The sequence below is a fragment of the Urocitellus parryii genome, chromosome 1 (assembly GCF_045843805.1).
Source record: "Urocitellus parryii isolate mUroPar1 chromosome 1, mUroPar1.hap1, whole genome shotgun sequence".
NCBI lineage: Eukaryota > Metazoa > Chordata > Mammalia > Rodentia > Sciuridae > Urocitellus > Urocitellus parryii.
Window position 1 is genome coordinate 222,237,016 of NC_135531.1, and position 16,274 is coordinate 222,253,289.

The 16,274-nt window shown below is 40.1% G+C and overlaps 1 protein-coding gene across 4 annotated transcripts in view; it reads left to right on the top strand.

Moving 5' to 3' along the window:
- The window catches only part of Nostrin (nitric oxide synthase trafficking), a 56,893-nt gene that overhangs the window by 18,457 nt on the left and 22,162 nt on the right, over positions 1 to 16,274 (top strand). For 3 of the 4 annotated variants that reach the window (XM_026389553.2, XM_026389554.2, XM_026389555.2), the window contains 5 exons: positions 3,472 to 3,555; positions 6,312 to 6,374; positions 6,582 to 6,663; positions 9,293 to 9,355; positions 11,707 to 11,805. In XM_026389553.2, the coding sequence (XP_026245338.2) occupies positions 3,472 to 3,555; positions 6,312 to 6,374; positions 6,582 to 6,663; positions 9,293 to 9,355; positions 11,707 to 11,805 (391 nt within the window). Of the gene's footprint in view, positions 1 to 2,650; positions 2,672 to 3,471; positions 3,556 to 6,311; positions 6,375 to 6,581; positions 6,664 to 9,292; positions 9,356 to 11,706; positions 11,806 to 16,274 lie in introns of those variants that run through there. The other variant, XM_077798701.1, reaches the window with a different exon arrangement.

The window sequence follows — 16,274 nt, forward strand, 5'->3', positions numbered from 1 at the left end:
CACAGAGGCCTGAGATACTTGAATGTGAAGAGAAACCTTCCCACCCAAGAAATGCCATTGAACCTCCCTAGATTGGGAAAGCCAGTGGAGATACCACAGTGTTCAGTAGGACAATGGCCAGACTCAAAAAAGTGCCAGCTCACCCCTGAACAAGCAAGGACCCTCTCCCTTTCCTGCTGACAAAGCCCAACTATTTTTTTTTCCCAAGCGAATCCAATTAACAATATAAAGGGAAGCAACACTTCTTTTTGGTGGTTGTCCTTTTTATTCCTGGAAGCCTCCGGAACACTTCATACAGCCTGCAAAAACATCCAGCAAGTGAAACTGAACTATGATGAGGAAGAGGCTGTGCCTGACAGGTCACCTGCCCTTAGGAACTCTCTGGGACTTTCTGTGGGGGAGATAATGGACAAAAAAAAAAAAAAAAAACCACGTAGATTCCTCCCCCTGCACCATATACCTCCATAGACTTGGGGTGCTCTGAATATTTACAGACCCCTTTGGGTACATAATAATGATCAGAATAATTAATATTTGCTCAGGATTTGTTTTGGGCCCAGCACTCTGAGCTGAACACTATAATTCATCATAATGCTTTATGATTGGAAATGAAAACAAGAATAGAATGCTAGTACTAAAAACCCCTTTAGTGACAAGGGACTAGGAATGGGCTTATGTGTTAGGAAGCAGTTTACTCTGCTTAGGGCTAAACACAGCTCCGACTATTCTGATGCATATAAATTGGCTTGTCAGTTTGATATATTTGAAAGTTGTGAGGCAAGAACAGACTTGTAGTGAAGAACAGTAAGAATTAGAATCCAGACCTGGTGGGAAATTCATTCATTGCTTCATTCACATTATACATACTGAGGAGCTATTATGCACCAAGTGCTGTTCTTAGCCTAGAGAGTCGGCAATGAACAAAAGAACTCTTAAGCCTCATGGAGCTATTTACATTTTATGGGTGTTCACAAAAGTACACTAAAAGATCATAATGTGATGTAAGATAGTGATAAGTGCTAGGGCATAAATAAAAATGTAAGGAAATAATGACAAGGATCTCCTTTTAGATAGGGTAGCCTCTGAGGAGATAACTTTTGAACCAGACCTATTTGGTATAACAGGAAGCAGAATACCATGTGGCCATGCAGTAGAAGGAGTACTCAGCAGAGGACACAGCGGGTGCAAAGACCCCGAGGCAGAGTGGCAACTGGCCACTGAGCAGGAATAAAACAAGAAAAGGGGTGTTGAGAGGGAAGGGAAATCATAAAGGGAGGGGATCAGAATATGTGGGACCTTCCAAGTCAATAGCAATTGTTCCAGTCGCTGTTCTCCTACTAGGCATGGGTTATTATCACATTTTAATCCTCACAAAACCCAACACCACCTCACTGACTAGCACTCTTTCTCTCTCGCTCTCTCCATTAATTGAAGGATATTCCTACAGCAGAGACATCTATTTCTAAATATGATGAGATGTTTATTTGCCAGCTTCATTACTTAAAAATTAGTTTCCTTAATTCTTCATTTTTAAAAAACTTTTTAAAGTTGTAGATGGACAAAATACCTTTATTTTATTTATTTTTTATGTGGTGCTGAAGGTCAAACCCAGGGCCTCACATGCTAGGCAAGTGCTTTACCACTAAGCAACAACTCCAGCTCCTACCTGGGCAAGTTCTGATACCAAATGAGTGTTTTGTACACCTATGCTTTAATATACATCCTATAATGGTCTTTCTTCCAAAAAAAAGTGGTAAAAATAAGTAGAGATGTTCTAAAAAGGAGAAATGAATTTAAAAAAATTATAATAGATCAATGCTCCAAGGTCTCTGGATCCTATTTATAAAAGAACTGCCAGTCTTTGCTTGGTTTACAAGACTAAGTTCAATTTGTGTGAAAATGTATAGTCATTAAGATAGTGTTACTAAAGAGTTCTGGGTTTTTCCCAGATGAAATTAAGTACAAAACAATTTTGAAGGTATTTGATAATTTAAAAAAAAAAAAAGAACTAAAAACTGGGAAAAAATGCAACAAAACCTCTTTGGGTCTCTATTAACAAATACAGATCAAAAGTAATTCCCCACATTTCCTTTATCTGCAGTCAAAAGTGAGGTGAATAAGATTATCCTTTCATCGTTAGCTATAGCTGGGCAGATAAATAGACCATGGTTCAATCAGTTTAAGGCGAGAATGATCCAACAGAGCCAAGGAGGTTGCCTTTGGAGGGAGGCAGCCTTGTCCTCTTGCTGAACCTTGTCCTGCAGAGAAAGTCATAGAAGTTTTCTTTTCTAAAAATCTGATGTCAGCCTCACAACAACTTTCCTAGATATGGGTGCATGCCTGTAGTCCCAGCTATTTGGGAGACTGATGCAGGAGGATTCCTTTTAAGCTACTGCTTTGTGAGTTCAATCATATGGTATCATTCTATTTCCAGCTATTATAATCTAGAGCTAATCTGATTAATGTTACTTCTTTTTTTTTAAATCTTTTTTGGGGGCTACTGGGGATTAAACCTAGAGTGCTTAACCACTGAGCCACATCCCCATCCCTTTTTAATATTTTATTTAGAGATAGGGTCTTGCTGAGTTGCTTAGGACCTCACTAAATTGCTGAGCCTGGCTTTGAACTCGTGATCCTCCTGCCTCAGCCTCCCCAGCCACTGGGATTACAGGTGTGTGCCATCATACCTGCCCAGGTACTACTTCTGTTTCTTACCAGCTGTGTTAGTTTTCTTGGGCTGTTATAACAAGTTACCACAGACTGGGTGGGTGCCTTGAACAGCAGACTAGAAGTTGGAGATCCAGGTGTTAGCTAGGTTGGTTCCTTCTGAGGACTATGAGGGAGAAGCTGTTTCATGGGTGTCTCCTGCTTCGGGTGGTGTGCTGGCAATCTTTGGCACTCCTTGCCTTGGAGATGCACCATCCCGATCTCTGTCTTCATGTTCATGTGTCATGCTCCCCTTGTGCATGTCTGTCTCTGTGTCCAAATCTCTGCCTTTTATAAGGACACATTGTATTGGGTTGAGGCCCACACTGTTGACCTCATCTTGACCTTCATTTGCAAAGACCCCCATTTCCAAATAAGATCACAATCCCAGACACTGGGGTTCTATCACCAAGCCAGTTACAAGTATGAGCTTTGGAGTCACAGGCCTAGTTGCTATGCAACTCTGCAACTCATTACCCATGTGATTGAGAGTTTCTTAAATTCTCTTGATCTTCATTTGCAAACACAATATTTTTGGGGGAGAGACAGTTCAATTCATAACACTGCTGTGAAAGAAGGTTAAATAAAATGTTCTCCCTTTATAGAATCCTTTTCCATATCCTGAAGGGTTTGTCTAAAGACAAGAGGGTCCTTATAGGAAGTCATCTCTTCTTTATGTAATCATTGAGCCTGGTGGGGGGCGGGGGTGCGGTGGCTGACTTCCAACCAGTACATGCTATTTAACGACTATCCCTTTGCTAACAGGGCTAACCTAGAGATGAGCTACGCCAAAGGGCTTCAAAAGCTGGCAATCAAGCTGAGTAAAGCATTACAGAACACAAAGAAAAAGTAAGTATGATGGCAGAGGTAAGGCAAAATCATTCTTAAAAAGAATACACAGTGTCCCCTGCTTCCTCTTGTCAATGTGGCAGGCCCATGCCATCAAGCACGGCTTCTGGTGTGAGGGCACTTACTGTGTACTGTACACTGTTAAGTGCTTGGCAGATGCTCTCATTTAATCCTCACAACAACCTGAGAGCTCTTATTATCATCCATCTTTACAGAAGAGGACTTGAGGCTTGGAGAATTTAAGAAACTCCCAATCACAAGGGTACTGAGTTGCAGAGTTGCATAGCAACTAGGCCTGTGACTCCGAAGCTCATACTTGTAACTGGCTTGGTGATAGTAATGTAGTTAAATCAGGAGATCTTGGGAAAATGTGAATTCTTTGTAATCTCTACCCTTTGGCCTTTGACAAGCAACTCAACCTCTTTGTGTCTTGATTTCTCCCCTATTAGATGGAGTGTGATGGAGTATATGTGTCCCATTGTGTACTTGTGAATGTGTATGTGTGTGTGTGTGTGTGTGTGTGTGTGTACATCATATGCATGTTAATTGCAATAACAAGTGTGAAAAGCTGGCTTGAACCTTGGGTGCAAAAAGTTGTTGGTTCACATTCTCCTCAGAATGAAACAGATTTCTTCTTTTGGAGGACTAAAGATCCGGGTATTCTGAAAGTGGTCCATTAGTGATAATTGGCTGCAGAGATTCTTGACTAATGCATACAGATGTGACCCCTAAACCATCAGTGCTATTTCAAAAGCTACTTACCATAATGAAAGAGAGAAAATGAACAGAAACAAAGAAGGCTTGTGGAGCCCAAATTCCCATTTCTTAGATATCACCTGACTAGATGTCACCTGTAATTGCAAATGACAGCTTTGAAATGGCTCTAGCTTTTAGCTTTGTTTTTATATTTAGGATAGCATTCTGGTAAACTGCAAAGGAGCCAGTACAGCACAATGGTTGGATACAGATAGGCTTCTGCCTATTCTGCTCTGGTTTAAATTCTAGCTCTACCACTTATCAGACTAGTGGCCCAGGACAATTTATCTTCCTCTCAGTGTCACTTTAAAATAGAAATAATGTCTATCTCCTACAGTCTCAAGGAGTAAATGAGATAATACAGGTATACTGAGCAGAGTACCTGACTAGGAGCAAAAGCTCTGTAAATGTTCATTTTGTCTCTGATTCCAATTCCTTAATGAGAATTATTCCTCCTCAGGAATAAGAGGTGGAGGAGTGTGTGTGTCTTATTGAGCTGCAACCCCAGCATCCAGCATAGTACCACCAAAGAGTTGGCATGTCCGGAATGTTCTATTAACCAGCATCAGTATATTTACAAAAAATCATCAATTGAACTTTTGCATACCAAAATCTGTTTTAGGTACTTACTTGCTCAGATATCCCAACGTGTTTTTATTTTAAACTATCAGTTGAGGGAGGGTCAGAGGAAAGTGATTCTGCCAAGGTCACACAAGAAACACCGGAGGAAGGTTGCCTCCAGACCCAGCCCCTCTGAGGCCAATCCTCCAGGTCTCTTGCCCTGCTCTCCAATTGCTCTAAGGGACCATTGGAAGACTCCCCCAACATTGTGCCTGGCATCCTTAAAGAAAATACACACACACACACACACACACACACACACACACAACTCTGTCGAAGATTAATTTACAGGCAGTACTAAGCACCAATCTGAAGCATTTGGTTTGGTCAATTTTGACACATTTGTACTGTGTAACAAACCAAAGCCCAAACAGACATTTTTATCACACTGAAAATCCCCAGGGTCTGTCTGTAGCTCCAAACAACCACTCATCTGCTTCCTGTCAATATAGATTTGTTATGTCTTTTCTGGGCTTTCCGATCGCTGGCAGCACACAGTAGGTACTCTCTTGTGCCTGGTTTTGTTCCTGTCTTCGGAGGTGTAAAAAGGTCAGGGTATTTTGGTCCAGTTCTCCCATTCTCTGTCTACAGGGTGCAAACTCAGGCTTTAGAGATGAAGACCTCTGCACTGTTCAGATTTTAACCAGGATGCAGATTCCTCCTCTCCCTCCTCATTAGAATCAACATGGGCTCTGTCCCTGGAGGTTATTAATGCAATAGTGTTCATTCTCCTGACTGTTGAAGGCAGGCTATATATACACTGGCTGCCAGGAGCTGGATCTCTTCTATGGGAGAAGATGGCATCACGCTTTCTAATCCTCCTCCTCTGCTTCTGGGTAGTTGGCGGTGCTCCCTTTTGTGTTCAATTGGAGTATCTCTGAAAGGACCAGGAAAGGTCTGAGATGTGGTACTAAAAGTTGGCAGGGAGCAGAAGCTGGATCCCAACCCCAAGAGCAGCAATCAGAACATGAGCAGGGTGTCAAGTCCTCTGTCACTTAACTTCTCAAAGACTCACAAGTTTATTCATCTGTAAAGCGAGGAAACCAAAGAGATTGTCTTTGAGGGCCTTCTAACCCAGCATCCTATCTCCCATCTGTTCTCTTCCTCACCTATTTGATTTGCCTGATTTTCTACAGACATGAAATGGAAGATGAAAATCTAAATTAAAAAAAATTTATGGAGGTAAAAAATGGTATATATAATGACTATGGTGCACATAAATATATTGGCAGAATTTAATCTCCTGGAGAAATGGAAATATGCTTATGGAAGAAAATCCACTGACAGTGTAACACAGTATGCTTCGTTTCTCAGAGTTCACGGGAAAATCACACTTACTCTTGTTCATCTCCCCAACCCCACCATGTTTTTTCCTCTAGCTGTCTCAGCAATGCCTGGGCCTGGGCCTCGGAGGGCATGAGATCCACAGCGGACCTGCATCAGTGAGTGTGTCCCCCTCCTACCCTGGCCTTACTCCAGCCCCAAGGAGAGTCACACATATTCAAAGGGGTTGGGGCACAAATATTCCACTTCAAACTTGCATTGAATTGATGTGCTATAACATGCCATTTTATTTCCCTGGGAAGTAATTGGGAAAGTAGATATAAACCCTAAGACAATGATTGTACGTCTTTATGTTCTATTTCCAGAAAACTTGGCAAAGCAATTGAGTTGGAAGCAATAAAACCAACTCATCAAGTCCTGAGTATGCAAGAGAAAAAGAGGAAATCGGTGAGTCAAAGCTTTTCTTTTCTTCCCTGTTTAAAGCAAGATTTCTGTCTATGGCCAGTGGAGGAAAAAAAGGTGATCTAAAAGTGATACTAGCTCTTAGGAATTTAACATAAAAATAATCAAAATCACACTTCCAAGATTTATGATCATGGCTGTTTGTTAGTGCATTATTTAAAGTAGTGGAAAAGTGACAAATACTTCATCATTCAAAGACAGACTATGAAAATAAAACAAATTATGATAAAGGCAAGTAATAGAATACTATGCAGCCATTAAAATGTTATTATAGAAGGCTGAGGATGTAGGTCGGTGGGAAAAGAGTACTTGCCTAGTGTGTGCAAGGCCCTGGGTTCAATCACCAGCAACAAAAACACAAAGAAATAAAAAATCCTATTATAAAAAAGAATTTGATCACATGGGGATTTGTTCACAATGTAGTGTAGAATAAAAAAGCAGGATGAGAACAATCTAACAAACAATATCATCTCAATTTTTAGGCTATGCTATGCATACACACCCAGAAAAAATCTGGAAGAATCTTCCCAAAATGTTAATAAGAATTACCTTGAGGTGAAATTACTGGTTATCGCTATTTCATACTTTGTACTTTTTGTAGATTTTTTTTCAGTTTTATTTAATCCATTTGTAAACAGAAGAATATGAACACAATTCATAAAGATGCTTTTCTTATCATTTTTGGATTTTGTAAAGATGATAACAGAATGCAGTCCTCAAATATTCTTAAAATTGAAAAAAATGCTAATCAACTCCCTTGGGGCACCTGGTCCTCTTGTAGGGTATCCTTTGGTCTTCCCATAAGCTTTTCCTTCTGGATAGTTTTGTTTGTGGTCCTTTTTCTTTGTGTATCTTACAGGTGTTAAACTCCTTGGGTTATGTTTCCAGGCCACATCAATGCCACATTAATAAATTGCTTCTTGGCTCAGTTGGGGTGGGATTTGTGAATGCTCTGATGAAAGAGAAATAATTTTTAAAATGTTTAAATTCTAACTACTGAGTTAGGAAGTAGAATTGATGTTTCCGTGTACATACACATGTTTTACCAGACTGGATGTTCTACCTAGGGCGAGGGTGATAGGTAGAAATTTAGGAGAATTATTAGAAAACAACATCATCATCCACCTTTGCAAATCAATTTAATAAAAACTAATCACTAAGCTATATTTCATTAATTACAAAATATATGTTTACCATATGTAGTACTTATTATAAATTAGGCATAGAGTGATGACAGTTTATCACAGGGCTTTAGGTAGCTGATGTCATGACCCCCCAAACTGCTGTTTGTTGTCCTCTTTTTAGCATTACCCACCACCCGCCACACACCCATACTGTACCCCACCTTTCTGTCCCACTCTCACACAAAAGATAAAAGATTAGATTTTATCTTTAAAAGTGAACTTGTTCCACATTCCAGTCACATCTGTAGGATCAAAAGGGGTATAGTGCATAAAACCATCTTCATTCCATTTGTTACAATAAACCCTGTATCCTAAATTTAATCACTTGGGGAAAACAAATGCTTTGCATTTGTCAAATCTCAGAGTGGTTGAGAGATAGCTGGTATGCTGAGTCTGTGGACCAAGAAAAAAGATTCCACCCTAATTTATATCTGCTCTCCCTGGGGCATGGCCTAGGTCCACTGTCATCATTATTATCACTGTCCCTTTTTTCAAAAGTTAATTATGATTAAGAATTCAATCTTCTTGAAATTAAAGCAGTAGTCACATGGGGAGCAATGGAGACATTTATTAAACTTAGCAGTGCCAGGACTGTACTGGCTCTCATGGTGCTGATGTTTTTGCCACATGGATTGATGTTAAAGAGGATGTGATAGGACCAGCAGTGACCCAGCCTCTGCAAGTGCCTATTCCACACAGTTGCATATATGAATATGCTTTTCACATCATTATAGACTGGAAATCATTACTTTTCCAAATCCTGCCAGGAGCCACTTGACACAGAGATAAGATAGTTTGGCTGCTTTCCTCAGGAAATGTTTGCTACAGGATTTTGAAACCCAATGGATTGTAAGAGTGATTGTTCCAGAATTAAATCAGCACTATGACTGTCTTAGTTTAGGTTGTTATTATAAAAATAGCATAAACCGGGTGGCTTCGAAATAACAGAAGTTTACTCATCACTGTTCTGGAGGCTGGGAATTCTGAGATCCAGGCACCAGCACATTTGGTGTCTGGTGAGAGTTCAGTTCCTGGTTCACAGACGGCCATCTTCTTGCTGTGTGCTCACATGGCAGAAGGAGTAATAGACCTCTGAATGCCTCTTTTGTGTAGAGAGACACAATACCTTTATTTAATTTATGTATTTTTATGTGGTACTGAGAATGGAACCCAGTGCCTCACAGATAGGAAAGTGCTCTACCACTGAGTCCCAAACCCAGCCTTGAAGGCCTCTTTTGTATGGGAACCAATCCATGCAGGAGAGCCCCACCCTCATGATCAATCAAGTCCTGAAGTCCTCACCTCCAAATCCCTCACATTGAGGGAAAAGTGCTCAACCTATGAATTTAGGGGGTACATGAATATTTAGTCCACAGCAGTGACTAAATAAGAAGAAAGCAAAACATTTTTCTATTTTTCCTCTTCAATAGCTTGATAATGAAGTTGAAAAGACAGCAAATCTTGTTATCAGCAACTGGAATCAGCAAATTAAGGCAAGTATCCACAAATATCATTTGTATAACCTTAATTTTTCAATACTGAAGCTTTTCCTTTTTACACAGACATCATACCATGTTCTAGTGCTGCTAAATGGTAACTGCGAAGAAAAATGTTTCTTCACCTGAGTTTTTATACAGACATGTCTTTCAACTAAGCCAAAGAAGAGCATGGCTGAAAATATGGTTATTCATATATCACAACAACCCAGTGTAGTATATGACCTTGCCTTGTCCCAAATTTTACACATGGGAAAACTGAGATGGAGAGCTGAAGTTGTTTTTCCAAGGGTAAAAAGCTGGTTAATGGTTGAACCAAGAATTCTTACAAATTCTTGGACTCCAGAGTCACTGCTCTGTCCCATTACACTATTCCTACTATCTCTCTGTTTAATTTGAAACTCAGGGCACATGACAAACATCGTCTGAGTTTGGGATTTTCATTGGGAGAAGGGTTTTGGTGATCTTGACCTCATTAGGGTAGTGAATGTCAAGTGAAATGCACATGTCAATTTCACAAGAAGGTATAGTCTGTTTTCTGTGCATAATACTATACTAAGATATGATCCTTGTTTTCAAGTAATTTGAAATTTAGTTGGCTAGATAATATATGCAGAAAATAGTGAATGAATTCTAAGGAGAGGAATACTGAACTGATGTGGGAAGCTGCAGCATACCATTATAGGTTCTTAACAGAGAAAATGGCAGATGGAATCCATATGTACAGATTTTTCCAGAATAATCTGGTTAACAGAAGCTCATTTTAACTAGGAAGGATAAGAGACTAAGAAATCTGCTAAGAAAACCCAATGATATCCTTTGAGAGGACTTGTACTTTAAGAGTTTAAATTTTCCTTTTGCATCTCCTAAGTGTTAGTGCCCAGAAGGAACATTTGCAAGTAAACAGTTCCTGGTGCCAAATGACCAGAGATGCCCTCAGAAACAGGTGGCCTCATCATTGCTTCTGAAGCTTCTGCTGACTCTGAGGACTCCACAGATTAAGGACATTAACAAGAAATATTTGAGATAAATGAATTTCTATACCCACAGTAATTGTACTGCTCAAACAAAGCTCATAAAAATCACTTTTATAATAAATCTCTAAAGGTCTCAGAAAAAGTATTCAGTCATTTATTTTAAGTTCTGCTTTTGATTTTTTCTGAACTCTTTTTAAAAAGATTTGTTTTTATAAACCATTTTTCTTTAAAAATTCAGCTTTCACAGGAAATCTAATACAATAGACCGGAAAAAAAAAAAAAAAAAAAAAACCTTTTATCATTTCCTAGTTTCTACCAAGTCATTTTGCTCAACAAAATGATTTTATTTTTTCATGAAGAGTAATAGAAATTAGAAAACATAAAATTCTCGAGCTATAATAATTTTCTCTCCAGTTGCAATTCAAGAAACTCAGCATGTCAATAATGAAACAGTCTCTTTTGGAAACTCGAATGACAAGCCTATTGCTTCATGCTCTCACTCATCAGCAGCCATGTGACTGACAAAGGTGGGAGGAAGTGCTATGGGTTGCTTTTCCTTGAATGTCCTTTTGTTGAGCCTTCACATGTTTTGAGAGAGGTAGAAGGCTGTGCCTCTGATTCAAAGGTGAAACCCAGGTTTCCTCCTTTATTATCCATGTTTGTAGGCCTTGCAATCTTGAGGTAAAAAGCCAAATAACCTCTCAATCGATCCAGTTCCTGAACAGGTTGACTCCAACTCAACCCAAAATCTGTTTGCTTATTTTCTCTCTGAAGCATCATCTTTCAGCCAAGGTCAACTGTGCAGAAAAAGAAAGGGTCACCCGAATCACAGCCCATGCCAAGCTTTGATGCATCCACGGGGCAGAAGACATGGAGTGCTTCTTCCTTCCCCATCTCTCCCCTCACTCCCCACCTGCAACAAACACAGGACATTACACAGGATGCCGGGTATCAGACAGCAAGGTTTCCAGCGATGTTTAAACTTTAAGACAACATTTTACAATAATCTAAGCTGTGGCCCAGCTAAGATTCTCAAAAGAACAATGCCGGTGGCCTTCTGCTTTTGTTGTAACTTCATATGGTAAAGCCACGATAGCTAGGACAGTGTTCCGAAGGCTTTCAGACCTCTCTTGATTGAGCAAAATGTTGAGTGCACCCCATGCAATGACCAAGTGCACAGTGGTTCTCAGAGCAGAGTGTTCCCTGCTGCGGTATTTTAGGTAGATTTTGAGAAGAGGGAGGGAACGAAGAACTAAAATTACACAGTGGTTCAAGCTAGCATTTGAACATGCCTGGTTCAAAACAAAAGAGCTTGGCTCTGGATATTCATTTCTGTTCCTTTTTATCTTGTCTGTATGTTTTTGACTGTAGGCTAAGAAAAAATTAATGGTGAGTACTAAGAAGCATGAAGCACTTTTCCATCTTGTAGAAAGCTCCAAGCAATCCATGACTCAGAAGGAGAAGCAGAAGGTAAGCGGGTGTGGGCAGCTGGGTGCATGTGGCTTGGAGGCAGGTTTCCTGCCCTGAGCTGGGAACACAAGAACTGACTGGTTCCTTCCTCTGCATGGACTCTCTGTAGAGCTGAAGGTTGGCAAGGCATGAGAAGGGTCTCCAAATCATTCTGGGCCCATAAATATTCTTGGACGATATTATTGACATCACAGATTAGGCCAATAGCTTAATTTTTTTAAATAAAGAACTCTATTAAAGGACAGGGGTTATAGCTCAGTGGTAGAGCCCTTGCTTCGCATGCATGAGGCACTGGGTTCGATCTTCAGCACCATATAAAAATAAATAAATAAATAAATAAATAAAGATATTTTGTCCATCTACAATTAAAAAAAAAAAAAAGAATCCTATTAGTAGAAGGAAAAAACCCTCAGGTCACACTCCAAGTAAGTAAGAAATATATATACTTTATATATGTTGGAAAAGATGTATGGTATTTTATATATATATTATACTAATATGAACATTATAAGACATAAAGTAGAAATGTTTGCAGAATGAGACAGATGAAATAATATTTCAGATGATTAGCTAATTGTGATGTTTATATAATCACTAGGTAACAACCATTAAGTAAGTGTATAAACAAAATATATACTTTAGGCAAGGTTTAGCCTTAATAATAGTAAGTATTAATTTATCTTTCTACCAGTCCTTTTGATAATTTAGACTTTTAAAAATAATTAAATAATTGGATTTTTTTCATATCTTGCTGGATAACCCAGTTTTTGCTTTTAATGTGGACAATGGTATGCTTATAACCAGGAGGAAAATAAAGTATCAGCTCTGCTGTTTTTGTGGTTTTTCTGGGTAGCAACATAAGTCTATAGGTTCCTGGGACAAATATTTCTAAAAGATATTAAGGAATGACATTGATCAAATTATATTATGTTCATGCATAAATGACATAATGAATTCTACCATAACATATAACTATAATGCACTAATAAAAATAAATTTGAAAAGAAAAAATATTTTAAAGACAAGTGTGCATTTTTATATGAACCCAATCAAAGATGGATAATAACTCTGCAAATCCACATGATTTAGGCCCATGCCAATGGCCCTTGGCCCAGGACGCTGGAAGTGAAGAAAAGACCCTTGAAAAGACCATGGCATCTTCTCATGTTGCAGAATCCCTGCTTTTTCTCCAGGCCACTTCAGAATCCACAATTGTTCATATGTAGACACCAATGTCTAGTCCTGCATTCAATAGGAGCTTGATAATTGTGTTCTTAGGCCAAAATGAAAACAAATGATATTGGGGTGCAGGAATAAAAGCAACTACTTTCTGCCTGCACTCCCAGTAGGTCATCTTGCACACCTCACATGGTATGTGACCCAGATGAGAAACCTTTGAAATATTCAGCACCTTCTTCAGAAGACAGAATACCCCTAAGGAAATACAGGCAGCATTGCCGCAGTCCCAAACATTCTTAAAAGAAAATTGTCACTGCACGTAGCTCTATCATTTCATCCAAAGAGACTATTAGTTAAATAACTTAAATTCATTGTTAGCAAGATTTTACGAGGTTCTTATTTCTTCACATGTCAGTCTTCACAGTTTGAAGTTATAATAAGTGTTGAATAATGAGGCAGCTTCCAAGGAGGCTAACCCACAGTGTGCAAAAATGCTCAGCACCAGGATTTGTCCCAGGCATTCCAAGCCCTCATTAGGAGCTATTCTTTATTGATGTCAAGTAATACAAAGAAAAAAGATTGCACAGTTGAATGCTGAATTTCCTCTTCCTTCCTTATTAGCAGCTTCTCTGGGAGGTGAAAGTCTGCAGTCCTCCCCTGCCTTCCAGCAGCAGGTCCTGCAACCATGACCTTAGCCTGTTCTTACACCACAAGACTCATCCCACCTCCTCTGCTTAATCAGGTGGCTGTTCTCTCGTCCTGTAGTGGGACACCTGAGGCAGCATTCATTTCTCATTTCAACAGAAGCATCTGTATCTCCACTTTGAGCGGTAGCTCTGTGCTTCTCAGCAATTCTTGCTGTTTTCCTGCTGAACAGTCCCTGTTCTCACCAGAAGCTGATGGAAGCCTCCATTCTCTTCCCACCTCCATCCTCACACCCACACACAGCAGATTCTCCTGCTCTCTACCTTGAAGAGTGAGCAGACGGCTGCAGAGCCACCTGCCTCCCCCAGAAATAGCATCTGCATATCCCCAGTGGAGAGCCCTGTTCCTCCTGTGTCCCGAGCTCCTGTCATCCTGCCTCTCACACACCCTCTGGTTTTCCCCATCCCTTGAAGTGCCACCCAGGGATTGCTCCCAAGGCTTCCTCGAGCATCTCAGTCTATCCAGGCTGCTGTAACTCCTCCTCATCACCTAGTGTCCTAAATAACAAACATTTATTTCCTCACACTTTTGGATTTTAGAAATCCAAGGTCAGAATGCCAAGCTCCTGATAGTGCTGGAGAGGGCCTTGTCCCCGGCTGCTGGCTGCAATCCTTTGGTTTCCTCCTCTTTCTACAGGGCAGAAGGAGGGTGAGAGAGACCTTGGGGGTTCCTCTTTTAAGGGCATTAATCTTACTCATGAGGACTCCACCCTCAAGACCTAATCACTTCTCAAAGGCCCTGCCTCCTAATGCCCTCACCTAATGCTACCACCTTGGGATTCAAAATTCCAACGTGAATTTGGAGACACACATTCAGCCATTGCACTTCCTGTCTTGGGACAGCAGGAAGAGTCAGAAGCCTTTTTATTACTCTGTTCCTATTCCTCTATTATCCTCTCTCCTTTTTTTACAGTAAGATTTATTTGAAGGACTGTCTGTGCTCCGTCTCCACTTCCTCATCTCATCATCTTTGTCATTTCTAACACCCTAATCCAGCTTTCCCCACCATTTCACCCACCACTCAGAGTGTTCCTGATGTCCAAAAGTCCTAAAAAAAAAAAAAAAAAAAAGAAAGAAAGAAAACAAACTCTTCCTTGTTGTGAGAGCCAACGGGTACTTCCCAGTGCTGACCTTACCGAACTTCTTGGAAGCATTAAACATTGTTTATTTTCCCCTTCTAGGAACATTTTCTTCCTTTACCTTGAGCAAAATGTTATTCTTGGTTTTCCTCCTACCTCTGGAAATTTTGTCTTGGGCTCCTTATGCACTTCCTTTTTCCACCCAATCTATGTGTATTGCCTTTTCGGAGGTTTTCTCTTACTCTGTTTAAATCTCCATTGTGTCTCCAGTGTCCAATGTAGTACCCTTGAGGTCCTGCAGTCAAATAGACTTTCAAGAATTCACCTACCATATCTATGCTGAAGTACCTAAATTTCTTATCTCCAGCTTAAACCAGTTTGCAAACTGCCTTCTGTCACCTCACATTCAACATCTACTGTCGGACCCATCATTTGTCTCTAACAAAGATCCTCTGTATTCCTGTTTTCTAGATGTTTGAATATCACCATCCAGCCATATCCTCCCAATTCTAACACCTAAGCCACCAAATTCTTGAGCTTGTTCACTTCTGTGTGGCTCCTTGCCACTGCTCTTTCCTGACCTACCATCATTGTTAGTCGGGATTCCACTGACTAGCAGACTGTGCTCTTTGCCTTTTGTGTTGTCTCTTCCTTTCTATCCCAATAGGTAGGTCAAGTTGACTTTTCTGAAACTCAAATCTGATATGCCATTCTCTTCTTTAAAGCCTTCAAAGTCTTTCCAGTAGCCTCAGAATAGAGTCCTCACTCTGTTCTGTGGCCCTTAAGACCGTCCCTGACTTGACTGTGGGGACCTGTCAGCATTAGCTCACGAGCACTCTTCTCCCTCCCAGATTGTGTGCTCCAGTCTTACCAAAAATTTTGCCTGTATCGTGCTGTGCTATTTTGCCTCACCAATTTCTACTTTCATTTTAGGTTTCTTCACATAGGGATCTTTTAAAATATTTTTTTCAGCACCTACTATGTGTGGAGTCTTAGCTTAAGTGGTTTCCTAATTCCAAGACTAGTTTAGGTACCTCTCTTGGTGCCCCAGTGACACCTAAGCCCTTCTGTCAAACTGGAGTTCCTAGACCTTAACACACAGGGAGGCAGTGGCCCATGTGATCTAGAGAAAGAGCCCATGTTGTTCTCTTTTCTATTCCAAGAGAAAAAGAACCCATGACACATTGTAAACAATCAATAAATGTTCATGTTCGGTGAATAAATGAATAAGATGTTTTTTTCCAAGAGGAAAGAAGAATACTGACAAATTTTAGTAAAGGACATGTCTTAAATAAAAACAATAGTCTATATTCTTTCTTACATCCATTTGGGGCTCTTTTCTATTCATTTGCTATGCAGAAACTTGTGGTCTGTAGTGCCATCATGAAGTGATGAATGTGAGTGGTCATCTCAAAAGGGACTTAGGAGCTAGGGATATAACCCAGTTGGTAGAGTGCTTGCCTCACATGCACAAGGCCTTGGGTTCAATCCCTAGCAACACGCGCAC